The 19,052-nt window shown below is 40.5% G+C and overlaps 1 protein-coding gene across 1 annotated transcript in view; it reads left to right on the top strand.

Moving 5' to 3' along the window:
• Positions 1-19,052, top strand: part of tspoap1 (TSPO associated protein 1) — a 66,926-nt gene that overhangs the window by 9,703 nt on the left and 38,171 nt on the right. The window contains exons 3-7 of the mRNA XM_088012276.1: positions 9,480-9,587; positions 9,893-10,021; positions 11,909-12,085; positions 12,618-12,800; positions 18,056-18,223. Coding sequence (XP_087868402.1) covers positions 9,480-9,587; positions 9,893-10,021; positions 11,909-12,085; positions 12,618-12,800; positions 18,056-18,223 — 765 coding nt within the window. The remainder of the gene's footprint in view (positions 1-9,479; positions 9,588-9,892; positions 10,022-11,908; positions 12,086-12,617; positions 12,801-18,055; positions 18,224-19,052) is intronic.

The following is a 19,052-nucleotide window of genomic DNA, read 5'->3' as shown; positions in this document are numbered from 1 at the left end:
ACGGTATCTACAACCTTCACCTCGTCGACATCTCTTAGCCCTGCTGTGAGTGAAATGACATAACTGGATGCTCAGCAGAAAATCTGTAAAAGCTGCATCAGGTCATGCTGTTTTCATGACTGATGCGGCAGAGTTAAGAAATTGTCTTGAAAGCTGTTTTTATCACTCCTCTGCATAAACGCGGTAAGTTTTGAAATGGTACATGTAGAATCTGGGATACTCGGGCACGGTTGCTGTTCTGAAACATGTTTACCATACATTACTTAAATTAAGTCCTTATGAAATATACATATATATGCATATTTCTGTTGTTTTGAACATTTATGACATGACTTGAAGAGTGAGCCAGTTCACCTGTATTGTCTTCAGGCTTCTGGTTTTTGAAGTTATTATAAACAGATTGTTTTTCTTTTAGAAAATCACAAAATATTTAGGTAGCAATCATAGGACACTAAAGAAAAGCAATAATTCTTGCATTGGAAACTGGAGATGGGGTAGATTTATTTTTAGACTCGCCTTTGCATTTTTTGTGATGAGTCCATAAAAGGTTAATATGTGTACAAGATCGATCTCTGTTTCTGATCTTTGCTAAGTGGTTTCATACCGTATGTGTTGGTGGGCATATTTACTTGCATGTCTCTGCGGCTGTGTGTGTGTTTGATTGGCCAGCCATGTTATGTGGTGTAAATAATTGATTGGGGAGTGCAACGAGAATCTCTGGGGTACTGGTTCCTCCCCATATTCCAGTTGAACCATGCCTGAGTGTCTGGCTGCCATCTGGCTGCAATGAGGCGCTTAGTCTTAGTGAAACAGAGGTTACAAGCGTTGTTCAGCTGTCACTTTTCCTTACAGTGTACATTTAATCTGCTGGCTATTACCTGTACACCGTAAAGCTGTGTCAGGAATTGAAAGAATGTAGAAGTCCTTGTTCTCCTTTTGGTTCACTGTATCAGTTAAAGTTCAATAGTGACCAAAGTGCCCCAGATGGACAGGCAATCACTGCCTTAATGATGACAGCTTTTATCCTAATGCACAACGCAAAGTACGTGATATATGTTGATGTTTCTAGTCATCTTTTGCAGAATCCACTTTCGGTTCACACACGTTGGGAAGAAATATTTTGATGTGAAGATGTTTTGTATATAAACGAAGTGCTTGTTGAGCCACATCCCCAGAGCTCTGTCCTTTCTGTGACATTTCCATGTCGTTTGATCCTCCGCTCGGGCTTCTGTCAAGGTTAAATTGTGTTTTGCTCATGAGCGTAAATGCTTTTCGACCAGAAGATGAAGGAGAAGCTCGTCACGTTCCCATTCTACTTCATGTTCTTGCGGTTTGTATTAAAATTACATTATTCTCACATTGAAGCCTCGATGTCACATTGCCCCAGCATACCAGAGGTAATTGTGATGTAGAGTCCATTTTACCTGCTGTTTCTTTTCTCTTGACTGTTGCATTTCAGAGAACTGCTGCTAAGCCTCAGTTCTCATTCTGTGGAGCGAGCAATAAGTGTGAAGGATGGCCCAGTCAATATTTTGTTAATAGAGAGAACACAGTGCTTCTGCCACACAGGTTTATTTGCTGAAAACCCCCCAGTGGGATTTTGTTGCTCTCGGCTTCTAGTGAAATGATGATAGACCAACAGGTCTGCCCTTTACCTTTGTGGACAGATAATCTGCCTCCCACCTACCCAGAAACTTTCAGTTTTACACCTGTCATTTGTCTGTTTTGGTGGACTTATTTGACTGGTAGTAGTTCAATCTGGAAAGACTCAGACGGAGAAAAAGGAACAATTAAAAGATTTAATGACAGCAATGAATAACAGTTCTTTGGCGCTCGGGCCCCGGCAGCTGATTTGAGCTGAGATTTGATGTGAACTCGATGAACATCCCGATAACTGATTAGGGATGCTCTCCCCCGGGGCCCGACACTGGTGGTGGTGGTCAGGAAAGGGTTCCATCCTGGAGAACCGAAGGATGAGGGTGGAGATGGGGAGGTGGTGGGTTGAACGCAGCTGGGAAGCGTCTGACGGTTTGGGTGTGGATCCTTTTATGCCGAGCCTGATTGCTGATTGAACGTGCAGGGTGAGGTCCAGGTTGAGGACGGGGATGAGCATGACGTTGATGGGTGAATGGAGGGGGCGGAGTCTTCCAGCTTGAACTTCAGCTAAAGCTCCATCATAAAATTTGCTAATGAATATCAACAAAGAAGGAGGAATCCTAACTGAAATGTTGATGCAGAGCAGGATAGAGAGGCAGGAAATCATAAGACCTTGAATCTTCTACCTCTTCCTTTTCAAACAAATTGTGTAAAATTTCATGTCAGTTGGCGTGAGCATTTCTTATATATTTATTTCCTGTTTTTACCTTTGATTGTCTGTTCAAAATAAATAAACATCTTGAGATGTGTAATTTTTGAAGTGTTTAATAGCAGGCCAGGTCCAATAGGCATACTGAATTTTCTCGCAGGCCAAATTTGGTACCTGTAATCTAGACCTGGGGTCTGCAGCCTTTGGACCTTAGATTGGCTCTACAAACCATAGTTTGTAGTTTATTCGCTACGAGATGCACAAATAATAGTAATAGAAACAGAAACAACCAATCAGAGCTAGGAGGAGGGTTTTCTAAATGTAGTACCCCCTCTTGCTTTCTCCTTGCTAAGCTACAGCTGGTTCAACAAAACTTAGCCTGAATGCTAAGGGTAGCTAGCATAGCCACTGACGACGTCTTCCTGTAATGGTGAGTTGTTTTTCCACCATTAACACATTGAGCAGCATACAAGAAGTTTATTGACAGCATTAAAACACTTCTTCTGGTTCTGTTTTTTCACAAGGATCGGTGCATTTTTGCAGACTGTAATAGTAGCACTAGCACAAGGTGGAAGAGCTTGATTTTTCTCACTGACTAGCTGTCTCGTACCGTACTGTCACATGACATGGTGGCAGTTTAACCAAATACTTTTATATTTTTGTAAAAGTTACATATTGCATCTTCAGTGGCCTTTTCTCAGTTTGGTGAAAAGGTGATGTCTATTTTAATAGTAAATTAAAATGGGCTTTCAGAACAAAAACTGTTATTTACACGCCTGGTAACAGAGACCGTTTAGCTTAACCACGGGCTGGTTACCGTTCTCAAGGTGGTGCCTAGTTCTGCCTTAGACATGTCTGCTTGTTTATTATGATGGTGAACGCTAACCTTTTTATGTGTGTCTGAGAGAGGCTGCATTGGCTTGGAAAAAGCACATTACAGAGTTTAGGTTTAGACGAAAACATTGCATTAATTATTTTAAAAAGACCCATCCAATCTGTTTGATGTTAAATATGCTACGATTTGCACGCTCTTATATTTGAGTCGTGATGATCAGTGGGAATTTTAAATATTAAAGTTCTGCAAAACTGTTTTTCCACACCAGGATAAATGTTGCTGCTGTTATGTAGGGGGATGGTGCTTCTCTTGCTCTTTTGCGTATGTAATTTTCTTAACAAGTCAAGATTTGTTGTCTTGTGATGCTTGTGGAGGGTTTGTGTGAATGAAGCCGTTTGGGAGACCCTTCCATCGCTTCTCTCCTCGTCTGTTTCAACAGCCCAGACGTTTTATACACTCCCGGCACTTTATTAGGCTCTTGGAGGTTCAGGAGGCTGTGGCAGTTTAATATGTTGAGTGTGAGATGAAGGGGAAGACATGCTTAAATGGGTTTTAATTACTTTGTTGAAGAGGCACTGTTATAATTGCTTTGAGAAGGGAAGCCCAAGAAGGCCGTAATCCAGAAACAACACTGGTACATTCACCAGAAAACCGGATTACATCGATGTACATTAAAATCTGAATTAGCATGTTGGACTTTGGGATTCACACAATATTCACACAAATGTACATCCACATAACTTACATTTATTCTGTGTGCTTCTTATATGCTCCAATTTTGGCACAAGAAAACTACATTTCAAACAGCAATGTCGGTTTCTGTCTGAGCTTAATCAGGGGACGCTCATTTGATGGCTGGTAGTACGAGGAAGGTTGGAGGTAGAACGCCTGGGGGGAGAAATGGGGACTCCCATGTTGGCTCTTTGTTCTCTCCATATGAGAACCCCCCCACCTCCCAGTATCTGTCAGCATCAGCTACCCTGCAGAGATGAGATGTAATAAATGCAGGGGGGGGATTTGAGAGGACACTTAAGAGGGATTCCTCATGACTTATATATGAGTATTGGGAGGCTTCTGGTGGTAATGAAACGCACCACAAACAGCTTTGTAGTTCTTTTCTCTGTTTTTTCAGAGGGGTTGATCTTCCTGGAGTTTTACTCAGCCCCAGTATTTATTGTTATTGTTTGTGTTTTTAATAGGTAGGTACTGTTGCTATGATACTTGTATCATGAGAAGGCATTAAACACCTATCAAAATGATCTTTCTGCATTTTAACTAATGACCTGAGAGACCAACATCACTGTATTAAACAACAAATGTAAGTGAGAAGAAATTTAATCATTTAATCTCTTGAGCATGTCAATGAAATTGAACCAGAAAGCCACAGTTAGGCCCGCCACTGTAATTTAATATGTGGCCCGTCTTTACCCGTCAACTACATGGTTACTATTCAACAATTACAGCTGATGTTGGCTTCTTGCTGCCTCAGCTATCATGTCTAACAAAGAAGTGCACATGGCAATGCATGAGTGCTCATTTGCCTGTCTGTGTCTTTTGTCTTGTTGCCAGACTCCTCAGAGGGTTCTCCAGTGGGGGATTTCTAGCTGTCGGACTAAAAAAAAAAAATGCTGATGTTAGCATTTCTATGAAGCAATGAATTTCTTTATCCCGTGCAAAGGCTTCCCTTGGATCTAATGCAAAGGAACAATCTGGAAATGTGCCCTGAATGTTAATATTCACAAAAAACTATTTGTAAGTCTTTTTTTTGTTGTTGTTTTTTGCTTGTTGTGTCTACAGAGTTCACAGTTTTCTTTCAGGCAACAAGAAATAGATAAAATATTGTCACTGTTTTGCCATTATGTTAATGCTTAAAACGTTTATAAAGAAGACCATAATGCACAGAATTTATACAATACTTCATTTTGAGCTAAATTATCTTTACAGCTAGTGCTAAAATGATGAGCGCTATTATTCTGTGAGAAAGAATCAATTATGCTTTTGTTTTAACTTTCTTTAATATATTTTACCAGTACCTGCAGGTCTTGAAATCTGAATATTATTTTTTATCCTAATTTGTGTCCGTTATAAAAGGAGATTGAGAGTCTTTATGATAAGATTAAGGGTCTCATATCTGATATTGGATAAAATGCATGTCTGCCTGCTTTTTTGAGCTTTTTTGTTCTTCTTCATAGCAAAGACAAAACGGGAGCTTTACAGAAAATCCCAATGCTGTTTGGAGTGAGACTACAAGTTGCACATAAAACGGCTTATGGACTCGGTGATTTTGAAGAGGTCTATATTTCCTCCATGATGGAGCTTTATAGTCTCAATGAAAAGCTCAGATGTCATAAATGTTTTCCTACGACATAAAGTGCAATCGCTATAAACAGAAATCAGTCACGATGACAGAGGACAGCTGTGCGTTCAGCTCTGTGCATTTCTGCATTGCGATGTGTACATTTTATTTTGTCATTTACAAAAACGCATGATAAAATGAAACATTTCCTCTTATGTCATCGTATTATTAATACCCTCAGTACACTGTTTTGTATCTGCCTTACATTTGACCTTCTTTAGGTGAAAAGCAGTCCAGCATCTCCAACTAAGCCAGGTGAGACGTCTACTTTAAAGACATAACGGTCTATAATTTTTTTTCCCTTTTACACACACTAGCAATGCTAAGGCTTTGCAGAGATGGGTATTTAAAACATTTAAAAACTGACACTACTCATCGGATTGTTTGCGGTCCTCAGCAGATACGGTTGTTTCTGGTGTCGGAGCAGTCTGCATATTCTGAGCGTTCGCCGCTACAGCAGACAGACCCAAATGTTACAGGCTGCTTTTCCTGCCATGCTTCCGGCTCAATCGCCTGGCAGACGTTTGTGGGGGAGACCCCTGCCCTCCTGCTACTGAGTTACATCTGCCCAGCTTTACTGAGCCAGGTCCATGTAAAAAAATAAAATAAGTAAAAAAAAACATTAGGCTGTGGGAGAGAATTGGCTGAATACTAATAAGCATGCTGGCCTTGGACAGACCTCACCACTGCAGCCCTTTTCTTCCTGCTTCGTGAAGCAGTGGTGTAACTTGCCTGAGGAAAAGCCCCTGGGTATTTCATTAGGATTCACAGGAAACAGAAAATCGACATGGATGGACTCCAGAATGATTAAAATCAAAACAGAAGAGGCAGAAAAGTCATGTTGGCACAACTTCCTCCAAATGGATAGAAACGTCCCCTCATTTTAGACAAAGACTTCTTCTAACTTTTAAAATAAATTTTTATTATGGTGATAGATTTTCTTAACTATCAGCAATTTGGTGGCTAAAATTGAGTGTATATTTTCATTAAATTCTGCAGCTGAGTAAATCTGGCTTGATTTTCAGTATAAACAGTGTTTACTGGTAATTCTTTTAACACCCTGTATAACCTTGTTACCAATTTGTGAGCCATAAAACAGTTGGGGGGGGGTTCTAGCTAATTTAAAAACGATTTGACAACAACAAAAGAAATAAGTCAGACCGAAAGGAATTAAAACAAGATTCTGGACCATTTGATTTAATCTGATTATAGTTTTAAACACCATTTAAAACTATAATTACATTATAGTTTATTGTGACAGGTCTCTGATTATGTTATGTCAACATTAAGGCTTGGATATTATTATAACAGCTGTCACAAGTAACAGGAAGTTGTTTAGATTTCCATTAGTTTAAATGACTTTGTTACTTCAAATTATCGTTACTTAGCCCCAAATTAGTGTTTTAGTTGTGAAGTAAAATCAAATATCTTCAGGAAACTTTCTATTTAGTTCTTGATGTTAAATTTATAAAAAAATAAAAAAATAAGGATATAATGTGTCTCTGTGTGGAGACTGGTTCATCCATCAAGTTGAGAGGTCTTTTTATGCCCCTTTAGTAAAGAAGCAATTAACATACTGAGTTTAATGTTTAGTTTTAATGGTATCCGTCTATGTGTGTAGTGTTACTATGCAGCTCGCCCCAGTGATAAATGAACTGAGTAAAGTTGAATAAGCGTTATTTCTGTGTGTCCCTGAAAAAAAATGCTCATCAGCAAAGCAAATAGTCCTATAATGAGGTGCTGCTTGCTGGAGTTTTTCAAGGCTTTGCAAAGCTGTGGGTCGTTTCTTCTCATGTCCTAATAGATCATTGTAATGATATACTGAAGATATGGCTTCTGCATACATCGTGAGCTCTTTTTTTTCCTTTTCTTTCCTCCACTAGATCACAGTTATAACGTTTTCCGTGTGGTCAAACCAAAAGCCCAGAATGTTTGCTGGAATACTTTCTGCAGCATAAAGAATTAGAGTGGCTAACCAGCAGACATAACTCGGCCTTATTTTGGTGTGTCCCGAACGTAACAGGAGGATCTGCGGTGCCGAAACCTCCTAAAAATGTTATGTCATTCTCGTACGGCGCTCCTCCAGGATGTAAATGTGAAATGACGTGCTGTGCAAAATCAAACTGTTAAATACGTGAGGTTGTTCACATTTTAACGGAATGAGTGAAACTTTGGAGATAATCTGAGCCGAGCTTTGCTCAGAGAGCATTGGAGTGCAAGAGTGAACCTGCTGACTTTGTGTCTGTATGGATTTTAAAGGTTGTAAGGAAGGCTGGTCTGCTGCCTGTAGTGACAGACTGTGTTTTTGCTGTGGCTGCATGCTGTTTGCACCTAATTTAGACAGTATACGGAATCTATTAATACAATACATGAGCTTGTTTCAGGAAACTGCATCAAGATTTTTCCGTAACGATTCAGTCAAACATTGACTGGATACCAGAGGTTGACTTTCTAGAGCTATTTTATATCATAAGTCTGCTAACGAGATGTTCACAGTAGGCGCACTGGGCCAGTCGCTGAAAGTACTGCATACCCAGAACTTACATCATACTTTTTGTGGTTACAGTCTTTTTGTTTTATGAACTGCCATCAAAAGTATCCCAGTGGCTAGAGTTTTCTCCAGCTGTATGTCAGCTGGCTAAAAGTTGCAACTCCAGAGGCGGCTGGTATTTGGAAATATTTCTGGTCGTGTTTCTGATCATTGGTAAATTTTGTTTATGTCAACAAGATGTAAGGAATTGGTATCATTATCATAACTGTAATGGTACGTTCTTGTTTTTGGGGGGAATAAGATCATATTTCCTTTCTGACTTTCATAATAGCAGTTAAATTGTGTTGTACATTTTGTGTCATTACACCACATCTACAGTTACTATGACAACATCATTAAAGTGTCAGCCCCTTGGCATTTTTGTGGCAAAATATCCAAAGATGTACAATCCGGTGACCTTTTTATCAAGATTTTTGCCTTCGTGAATTGGTCAAGATATTGACTGTATGCTACTGATTTCTAGAACACATACAGGTTTGTAGGCTAAGATTAAAACTGTGATGTTTACATGAACACAGCTGATCTACTGATGGTTTATGCCAGGAGAAACCAGCATGCTCTTGTCCTGTGTAAACATTCAGTCTGTCGCACAGAAGCTCTCCTGTTTTTAATCAGTTTGTGGTTTGCAGCTGCCAACGACGGGCAACATAAAGACTACGCTCTTCAAACATTTTGAATGTGTCCGTTACTCTTTTCCTTTGAGGACGTCCTTTTTCCTGCGTTTACTCAACGTTTACTTCAGACGCTGTATTCATTTCCAACCTGGCCCATTTAAAGCGAGGCAGGGGAGCTGAAAGTCTAACGTGAACCTTACCATACGTGCCTGATAAACTACTTATTACAGTCTCGGTTACAAGCGGGATGTTATGGCACAGTGACCATTGTTCTCTTCGGCAGCCTTGTTCTCATCCTGAATTACAGATTAGCAACTCTGTCATCTACAACATCTAGGTTATGTGTCTTTGTCAACACACAATTGCAGCCTTGAAAATAATTCTGTTATTGAACTAAAAAATTGAAAGGTGAGTCAGAAAATGCAATGTAAAGTTTGTTGTTCTTACCGTCATTTCTGTTGCATAAGGAAATTCCTGCCTCACCTTTTCTGCATTGGTGCAACTTTTCAACTGCAGTACTAGTCAACAATGATTGACAACAGACAGATTCTTCTTTACCTTAGGTAACAATGAGACGACCCTACAGATATTCTGGATACGCTTGATCGTAATGTCAATAGTTGGATTGCTCTTGTTTGATGACTTGAAACATTTAGGTTTGACAAGAAAGCAAAAACCTGTGAAATATTTTAACAACGCCGTACCGCAGCACAATATCTAATTGGTTCCTCCCTGAGAATGTTTTGCACTCAGGTATTTTTAAAAAACTGGAGGCTGTAGATGCTAAAATGAATATTTTTGTTGTGGTTCTCTCACAGAATGGGACAGACTACGGGCTGCTGGTGCGTCAGAACTCAGAGCTCCTGCGAACCCTCGACGAGCTGGAGAAGACGTGCAACACACTGAGGGAGGAGAACGGCCTGCTGGTAGGACTAAAAATAGTGTGTGTGTGTGTGTGTACCCTTGATGAAAAGCTTTGTAGAAACTAGGCCAAGTCCACAGAACACTTAAAGAGATATTCCGACACTTTTTTTTTTTTTTTTTTACCGGAATCCATTCAGTTTTAGCCTCATGTCTGTGGGAGCACAGGCTTCGGACTTTAAATCGGCAGGATATATCTTTATGTTAAACCCCCTCCTCGGCTCATGTGACTTAAAACCTGCTCGTTTGGCTGGTGGACCACTCACTGCAGACTCTTTGTGATGGTGATGTTTGTTTTTCGTGTTTTTAGCGAAAGAGCAGCGCCCCAGAGACTGAGGAGAAGGTCAGGCGGTTGAGGAGGAAGAACACCGAGCTGACTGTTCTCGCTAAGAGACTGGAGGAGAGGGCTCGAAAACTACAGGAGGCCAACCTCAAAGTGGTACGCCACACTGATAAATATCCACACTTTCTTTTGCTGAGAGTTCGTTTTCTACTACTCACTTAAGAAAATAATAATAATAAATGCAGATTATTGTGGTCACAATGCCTCACCAAGAGCTAAAAAAAAGTTGCTTCTAACTTCAAAGGAATAAATTATTCATCACAAAAACCAGCCAACCAGAACTTACATGCTGTGTTTTATCTGGGTGCTCTACCTGAGAACCTTTCTCTGTATTTTAGCTGTTCCATTCTGTGACTAACACTTTGGTCAGTTTTGTTGTTTTAAAGGTTCTTATAAATAGAGTTATCTCGGCTCAGCCATGATGATGTTCCTGGAATCTGATTTAGCAACTCTCCCAGTTTAAAGGTCACGTTCCCCAAAGAGCTCCGAGTTCTACTGGTCCCAGTAACTAGTTGATTGGTCATCAGAGTTTGCCAGGCTGGCTCTGAGAGTGGCACAAAGTCTTAACCCCATTTGACTATAGTTCTTCATCTGTCTCTACAGATTGTCCCATTTTAGTTCAGCCACCTGGAAGTAGCAATATTCCACCGCTTTGCCTCTCGGCATACTGTTATGTGATAGACTGTCTTTTGTATTACCGTATTTTAAAATAACCTATGTCGTGGTCATGTGCTGAGGACCTGATCTAATGCAAACTTGATAGATTCAGTCTTTGGTTGAATTTCTCACTTATCTGGCATTTCAATCTCCCTGCGGTGATGATATCCATCTACCACAGACACCAGTGGTTCCTATAAATTTTGAACTGTTGGAGCCTCAAGTGTTAACAGCATATTTTCTAAAACACACACACACACACACACACACATGTTTGTTTTGCTATTTTTGTGGGGACTTTCCATTGACTTCCATTCATTTCTACAGCCTAAACCTTACCTTTACCCTTTTCCTAACCCTAACCAAAACTCAATTCATACCTTAGCTCTAACTCTGACCCCTGACCCAAAAACAGGGTTTCCCCTCGTGGGGACCAGGCTCCGGTCCCCACAAGGAGCAATTGGTCCCCACAACGTAGTATATGTCAGAAAAATCGTCCCCACAAGGTATTACAAACAAACGCACGCACACACACACGCACACACACACACACACGCACACACACCCCCCCCCCCCCACACACACACACACACACACACACACACACGCACACTCTCTCTTGTTTATGTAATTATCTGACTCGTCACATATGGCTACATTCTTCAAAACTGTCCCACCATCTTGCTCCTGCTGATGATGATTTCATATTGAACAGTTTTTTGGGTTTTTTGTGCTAGGCTAATGTTTCTGTTTTGATATAACTTGTTGATAAGCTGGCTCGGTGATGTGTTTCCACGTGGTTCCAGTTAATTGTGTAACCGGACTAAACTTGCAAAAGAATGAATTCTGCTTAAGAAAATTACCACTCAGTTTTAAACGTCATAAAAATGCATTTCTCCTGCTTCAACTGTGTGAAGTTTTTAACAAAGCGAACAGAGCCACTGTAGCCTTTCTCCCAATGTGAACTTCATTTTAAGATTTGAAGATGGCCTAAACGATTAGAGAAAAACCCAGATATGATCAATAAAATAATTAGCATTAACTATGTTATTTCTTTTTTTTTTTTTTCTTGCTATGCGCATAAATATTGGTAGTGATTGTAAATGAAAAAGTGTCACTGGAAAGTCAGTTGCTAAGTATTAGCATTAGTATTTTTTGGGAGCTAAATTTTGCCAGTGTTGGCCGATGCAATCATCTCGAATTTACACGTCTTCTAATGTTGATTTTTTTTTTTTTTTGTGATTTAATAGTATATGTGTATGTTCAATTAGTTTTTTTTTATTGCATTCAATACTTTATCACTAAGTTCTTTATTTCCTAATCTAGGTGAATCCTCCTTCGCTCATCAGACCTGCTGCTGTGGAGCAGTACAAAAGAGCTTTTGCCCGCCAACGAGCTCGTGACCTGGCCCAGCATGCTGATGCACTGCTCTCTAAAGACAAAGAGATTGCTGCCCTGCAGCAGGAGTGCAGACAGCTGGAGGCACGACTCGGACCAGCTAAGGTACGCACATTTTATTTCATAGTAATCAAAGTCACAGTTTTTGGCCTAGAACGAGCTAAAACACCAACATTTTCGAGCTCTTCTCCATCCAACCTCAGTTGTCATCTCTGCCACAAGGCTGCTCTCTGCTGGACAGTTTGGGTACTGCGCCGTCCAACCCAAGCCTGTATTACAGAGGCTGCGTCACTGCTGAGGACAGATAGATGACAGTGCAGGAACAGGCTGCCTGTCTCAGTGCCTGTTTGGAGCTGATTCTTCTTAATCTGAGCATCTGTTGGTTATAAAACAAAAAAGGTTTTCAGAGAACAGATACAGCACAGTGACGACAGGATGTCTACGGATGTCTTGTTAAACAAATCAAACAACATTCAAATTTGACATCTAACTGAAATTAACTGTTTATATCTACATTTGTTTCATGGGTTAGAACACTATGTTAGTTCATTTTAAACCATACAAGCAACAAAGATTTTATTATAACGGACATCATTTCCTGACATTATTTCAGATGTTGCCTCCTGTGCCTCTGCAGGATTCCCCCATTCAGTCGTCTCAGGTGGAATATGAGAAACTCCTCAGAGAGTCTCAGAAGGAGGTGCTGCGGCTTCAGAGGCAGCTGTCTGTCACTTCGTCCAGGCAAAGGCCCGGGCCCAGGCCCGACGGCGACGGCACGGACAAGTGTGAGGAAAACGCCAAAGAGGCAGGGCGGAAAAAGGTAAAAAAAAAAAGACGACATACAGCTAATTCCACGTTGACCCCTGCTGGCAGGGGAGCCGTGAGTACTCGCAGTAAATGTCCGGTCCTAACTGGACGTCGTTTTGGATCGCTGTCACTTGCAAACAGAGCAGATCAGGAATCAGGACAGTCGTTTCTGTGGCGCAGTCGGGGTCGACGTTGTCGTCGGTGATGGAAAACGCCGCTCTCTGAGGTTTTCTAAAACCGTTGTTTACATTGGCACGGACGCCGTTTTTTCAGTGTTATGTAATGGCTTGTCGTTGGACTTGATACTAATCTCCCACAAGCCATAATGAGGCGATTCCCTGTCTTTAACTTGGGTCTGATCAAAGCTACCAAAGTCCTACACTCTGATCCTCTCTGCGTGTGATGCTGATCTTCTCTGTGCTCACTTCTGTCACACAGCACACGCCGGTATCAACCCTAAAGTGGAAAAAAAAAAACCTCAGACATGTTCTCCTATCTGTTGATAAAAATGTTGGTATATAAAACATGAACACTCGCATCAGCTAATTTCCAGTTCTGTCCTTTTGAGGGACATGTTTTGAAGGCGGAGCCTCCCCTTTGGATGTAAATCACTTTACATAACATTAAAGACATTCATTTGATTTACAGATAATGTTATTGCAAATTTCTCCTCTGCCCATGAAATAAATACTCTGCCTGCGAAGCTCGAGTGAGAATGCCGATTGTGGTAATCTCTCATCTGCGGGACGCACACATGCACTCCCAATGCCACGCGCACACCCAGAAAGGGGCCATGTTGTGTGAACTCTAATCCCCTCCAACAACAGAATGGTACAGTCCAGTAATCCGCTCTCTGTTGCTGTAGCAGCGGTGAGAGGGTTTTGGATGGAAGGTAAGACTGCAGCCGCACTAAAGACTTTTCCATCTCGCCCTGCTCTGGATAACTAGCAGGCCAAGGGAAACCTTGACATTGCCACAGATCACACTGAAGGGGTAGGTTTGTTTTTTTTTTCTTCTCTTGAGTCCTCATCACTTTCTGTGTAGTTATCAGCTGTTTTATTCTGGTTCTGTTTGGCTAACTCCAACTGGGTCCATTTGGTGTGAATGCGAAACCGTGCAGGACTAAAAGTAAGGGAGGGAAAAAAGCTAAATAGCATCATTACGAAAAAGGTTTGTGCAAAAGTGGGTTTAAGGTGTGAGATGTTAGATTTAGGCTTAAATTAGCTCTGTCCTTAATATTATTTCTAACACATTTGTACAGGTCTGAGTATTTCTTCAGCCTGCATTTTAGCAGGTTTTTATTGAAATATACTACTTGTTTCTGTAAACGACTGTGCAAATCTGTGCAAAAAAAAAAAAAAAAAACACTTACCATTTTTTCCCTAAATGACAGTTTCTTCCAAATCAGAAAGCATGAGGCCTAGTGAAGGGCAGCCCGGCAGGTACCGGGGTTTTGTAACTGTCTTAATTCGGAGCCTCCAGATGCAGAATTTAGACAGAACGAACCCGGGACGTCGCGACAGAGCGTTTGATAGGTGGACATCGATATGCTCCGCATTAAAAAGAAAATCAACGGCCAGGCCAATCCATTAAGGTGCTTTTAAAAGAAGTGATCCAGTTACCCGTTTCAGTAGTCTGTGGGGGATTACACCAATGTGCTTATGGCATTCAGGGCTTGCTGAATGGGATCTGGCCCTGCTTTAGTACGCATGGGCCCAGGTTGTACTAGATTCTGCAGAATCCGTGGAGCGACGATGTGACTGAGTGGGCAAACGTAACCCAAACCTCCACCATGCTTAGAGGGACCTGCTTTGGTCTACATTACAATGGAGACTCATCATTTCTTTACCATTAAGTGGCATTTTTATTGGCGAGCGACCCGAGGTCATCTTAAATATAGTTTTATTACAGAATACTTTGTGCACTGGTCAACAATCCAGATGCTGGAATCGCAAAAGTTTCACTTTATCGCCTCTGAATGACGATCAGCAAGTCAGATGCATAGTAACATATGCTATGTTAATGCATAACTGGGGATGCGTTCAAAATCAGACTTGGCCTGAAGGAAAACTAGAAATTAGAACCCACCAAGAAAGATCGGATCAGTGCTTCTCTGGTTCTGGGATCACTTCCGACGTTTTTCCCCAAGAACCCAGAAGTAAAAATGGCTCCATGTAGAAATGTTTCACCATTTACAACACATAAATTCTGTGGACAAGTTTCAAGCTGCTTAAAGAAGATTCACTCATCGGGGTTGTAATAATTGTAAGCACAATCTTTAAATTATTTTTTACTCTTGTCTAGAATAATAGAAAAATAATCACAGCTTAGCTTGGAAGGCAAACATAACTCTTATCCAGTTTTATTGTTGCATCGGTCAAAATCTGTAAAAATCCCACAGTAACAGAAAGGCATGTAAAAAGCATGAAAATCCTGAGGAATGTCCTATTTTTATAAAAATTTGACCTGTCAGTACGAGTTTAAGCCTGTTCCTTTTTTAAGCCCATTTTTTGTTTAATGATAAAATGAAGCATTTAAATATTCTTTCTGGCTTTCCATCTATAAGCAGTGATTAAATATTTGCATTCCAAGTGGATTTGATTCCCTGCTGCTTGTGCAGGAAAACATCCGCTATAAAGCAGTTTTAAGTTATGGTTTCTGAGTTCATCTTAAAGTTAAGACATAATTATTTGTGACAATCTCTGCCAACATTAATGAAACAGAAAAATCTCTGTGCATATTTCAAAAATAGCTTAAGCTATCAAATTTGCCAGTTTCAAATCGTCAAATAATTGAGTGCATCTCTAAAAAAATATAAAAAAATTAAAAAAGGGAATTCTCTACTGTGAAACATATTTCCTATGTAAATGGATAAATGGTAAAAATGACCAAAATGGTAACATTATCATGCATGACATTTAATTCAAACGTAAACATATGAATGATATGTTTGTGATATGATATGTGAATAATGCTAACATAGGACTTGCCTCTTCTTTCTTAAATTATTTTCTCAAAATACATTCCAGACGCTTGTTTTTGAAACCATTTGTAAATGCCTTTGTTCTGGTCCAAGTGAATCTGAAGGATCATTTCAAATGTTTTACTTCAGAGTGAGATTTAGATTAAAAATAATTAAAAAATAATCATGTTAAACAAACCCAACACTGACATCGTGCTGCATGCATCAGTAAAGAATATTCCTGGAATCACAGGTCCTGTAATTTTGAAAACTGTCAGCTATATCTACACAAAATCTTAGTGAAGTTAGTGTGCCTACATAATGTACATTCATGACAGAAGCTTTGTTCCTCTTTTTCCCCCCCTCAACACTGTATAAACAAGAGCTTACGTAATATTCGGCTCTCTGAGGTTATTCACCTAAATCATGTTGGGTTTATATCTCATGGCGGCCGAACACTGATTATATCCGCTTCGAACCTATCATTTCAGAAAAACAGTTGCTCTTTTTGCAGGGAGCAATGGGAGGATTACAGAACGTGATATATTTATAAACGGTGTTGCTTGGAAACGTCCAACACAGCAGAACAGGAATGGGTCAGCGTGAGATTCTCACCGTATCTTAACCTTGAGGGGAAAGTACCACAGTTTTACTTAAGGAAACACTTTAACAACACTATATGACACAACCTAATTTCTTTTATGGTCATTTTTTTTTTTTTATTAAAAGAGAAAAGTCACAAATGTACTACAAAGAGAACTGACTTAGTAAGAGTGACGTGGTGCTTATTTAATTTTTCTGTCATGATGATCAGTCTTTCTTTTCTTTTTTTATAATACTAGAAATACAGCTGACTTCATTTAAGTATGGAAAAAGTCTGCCGTTTTCTTTTCAGCCAGCTCACCAGCAGTGCACAGGATGGGGGGTTGTGTCTGTCCTTCACAGGGTAACACAAATAGACAAAAAAAACCAACAAAAACACACACGCTCATAAATAAGGGAAATTTCGATCAATTAAAAAAAAAGTGGTGTTTTTGGACAGTGGGAGGAAGCTGGAGTACCCAGAGAAAACCCGTGCCTCCATGGAGACTCTGTGTAACTTTAACAACTTCTCCAAAGTGTGCCTCCATGCAACCAGAGAAAATCCCATCACTCTATCATTTTCTCTGCCATCTCATGAAAAGAACATCAGAGGGTTTTGTAGTTTTTAAAACCTTACTATGCTTGAGTACTGGTAACCAACCCATGCCTATTCCAGACTTATTTTACCTTAAAATAGCAGTTCAATGTGTGGAAAAAAATAAATTAAAAAAAGTTGGCAAAAATGTGCTTTTTATTGAGAATCAAAATGTTGCGGTAATCTTACACCGAAAACACAAGCAAGAGCACAGCATCTAATTGCACCAACTTAAACTTGCCTAATTAGTGTGTACAGTATGAAGTGCTACAAGCTTATTAGGAATCCCTGGAGGATTGACTGGGGTAAGTATGTCTGACCAAATTCAAGATGGGAAATTTGCCAGGATACGGTGATCTCTGCCGCGCCGTCGTCCGCGACAGGAATCGCGTTGTCAATCTGCAACGATCACCGAAGCAAGGAAGGGAAAAATTAGCGAGCGTAGCTGTTCATTCTCGTGTTCAGGCGCCGGTGGATTTACTGCAGCCTTTCGCCATTAAACCATCTGGTCTTCTATCCAAAAGATAAACCTGAGATACCCTCCCTAACTGCATGGACAGATCACCGATTAGGTTCTGAAAAGTCAAAATCACTTATCAGCTTCATGTGAAACGGTTCCCTGCACACTGGACGACCATCTGTGTAAAATAAGAGTGAAGAAATGAATAGGCCTCTCTTTCTGCACGTGGCAGAGCATCTTAGATCCTGTTATTGGGTCACGGCCTTGGCTGCACTAGCACAGTTTTACTCAGAGTATTAGTCAGTTTGTTCTAAAATTAGATGCTGATTCCCAATCCTTGACCAGTGCAAACGTTTCCTTCACCTGCGGAATCATATCAGGGCTTTCTTCTTTTTTTTAAGCAACAAATCCGGCTAAAACATCCTCAGTGAAACATGCCAGTCATTCACTTTGGCTAATTAATGAGGACAGTCTTACTGCCAATGTGTCTCAGTCATGTTGGAGGCTCAGGGGATTCCCCTGGATTATTCTTTGATTGTAGTTGGACCACTTGGAAGCAGGTTCAGATCTAATCCCACCCCCAAGCCCCTCTTACAGAGTTGGGTTTCACTGCTCGGTCTTGTCGCTACATCAAGTGACCATGCATTTGCTGCTGTTTTTTGTTGCTAGGTTTTAGGAGAGCCCCCGTGTGTGGCCTTAGATGAAGCTCCATCCAGGTGTGAGAAGACTCCGGCAGAGGCGGGGGAGTCGTGGCTGCAAGTGACACCCCCACCGGGCCTTAGCCCGACCTCCTCCCAGCAGGAGGAACCCACAGAGGAGCAGCGACTACAGTTTCTGGTAAGATTGTTTTGGTTTTGTTCTCATCAAAACCACTTTCTAAATAAAGGTGGAGATGTATTGCAGCTGACTAATACCATTTTGGTCATTTAGATTTTGTGCTTTTCCTGTGCAAGTTTAAAGCTACAGTATGTTATTTTAACAAAAAATATGTTTTTACGTATTTATTAAAATGATCACTGTGTCATGACGGTATAATACAAGATAATCTGTGGAAAAAAATCGAGCTCCTCTGCCTTCCATATATGGATTTGCTGTCATTTCAACTAATACACCACTCCTGACCAGAAACAACCAATCACAGCAAGGCGTAGGGTCTTAGCGTGGTCAATCACTCTCGTGTACACGCCATCCTCTTGCTTGATCTCCGCTACGCTTCAGGTAGTACATTACAACCAAGCCTGCCACAAATGCTAAGGCTAGTTAGCAGGGCCACCGATAACTAGCGTATAATTGGTTTCCTAAATTGTTTCCAACCGTTAGCACATTCAGCAGCATTTACACCAGGGTAATTGACAGTGCCAAGACCTTCCTCCTGGCTCTGATTGGCTGTTTTTAACAACGGTGCATTTTGATTAGATTGCAACACTGGGAGAAGGTGGAGGAGCTCGATCTTTTCGCATATCGTCTGTCTCATACTGTGCCGTCATGACATGGTTTTAACAGATATGTAAAAAACATATTTTTGTAAAAGTTACATACTGCAGCAGAAGTGCTTTGGGAATGTGAATATGCTACTGAGACCAGGATTAAAGAGCGTGTTTCAGAAGTCTCATCTATGCTCTACTTCCAATTTTAATTTAGCCGTGCTTGTTTTACATAACCTTTG

This window comes from Poecilia mexicana, unplaced genomic scaffold (genome assembly GCF_051168715.1).
Source record: "Poecilia mexicana isolate PSO_F unplaced genomic scaffold, ASM5116871v1 scaffold_14, whole genome shotgun sequence".
In the NCBI taxonomy this organism is placed as follows: domain Eukaryota; kingdom Metazoa; phylum Chordata; class Actinopteri; order Cyprinodontiformes; family Poeciliidae; genus Poecilia; species Poecilia mexicana.
Note: the sequence above shows the minus strand (reverse complement) of the source record. Positions and strands in the feature narration are given on the sequence as shown.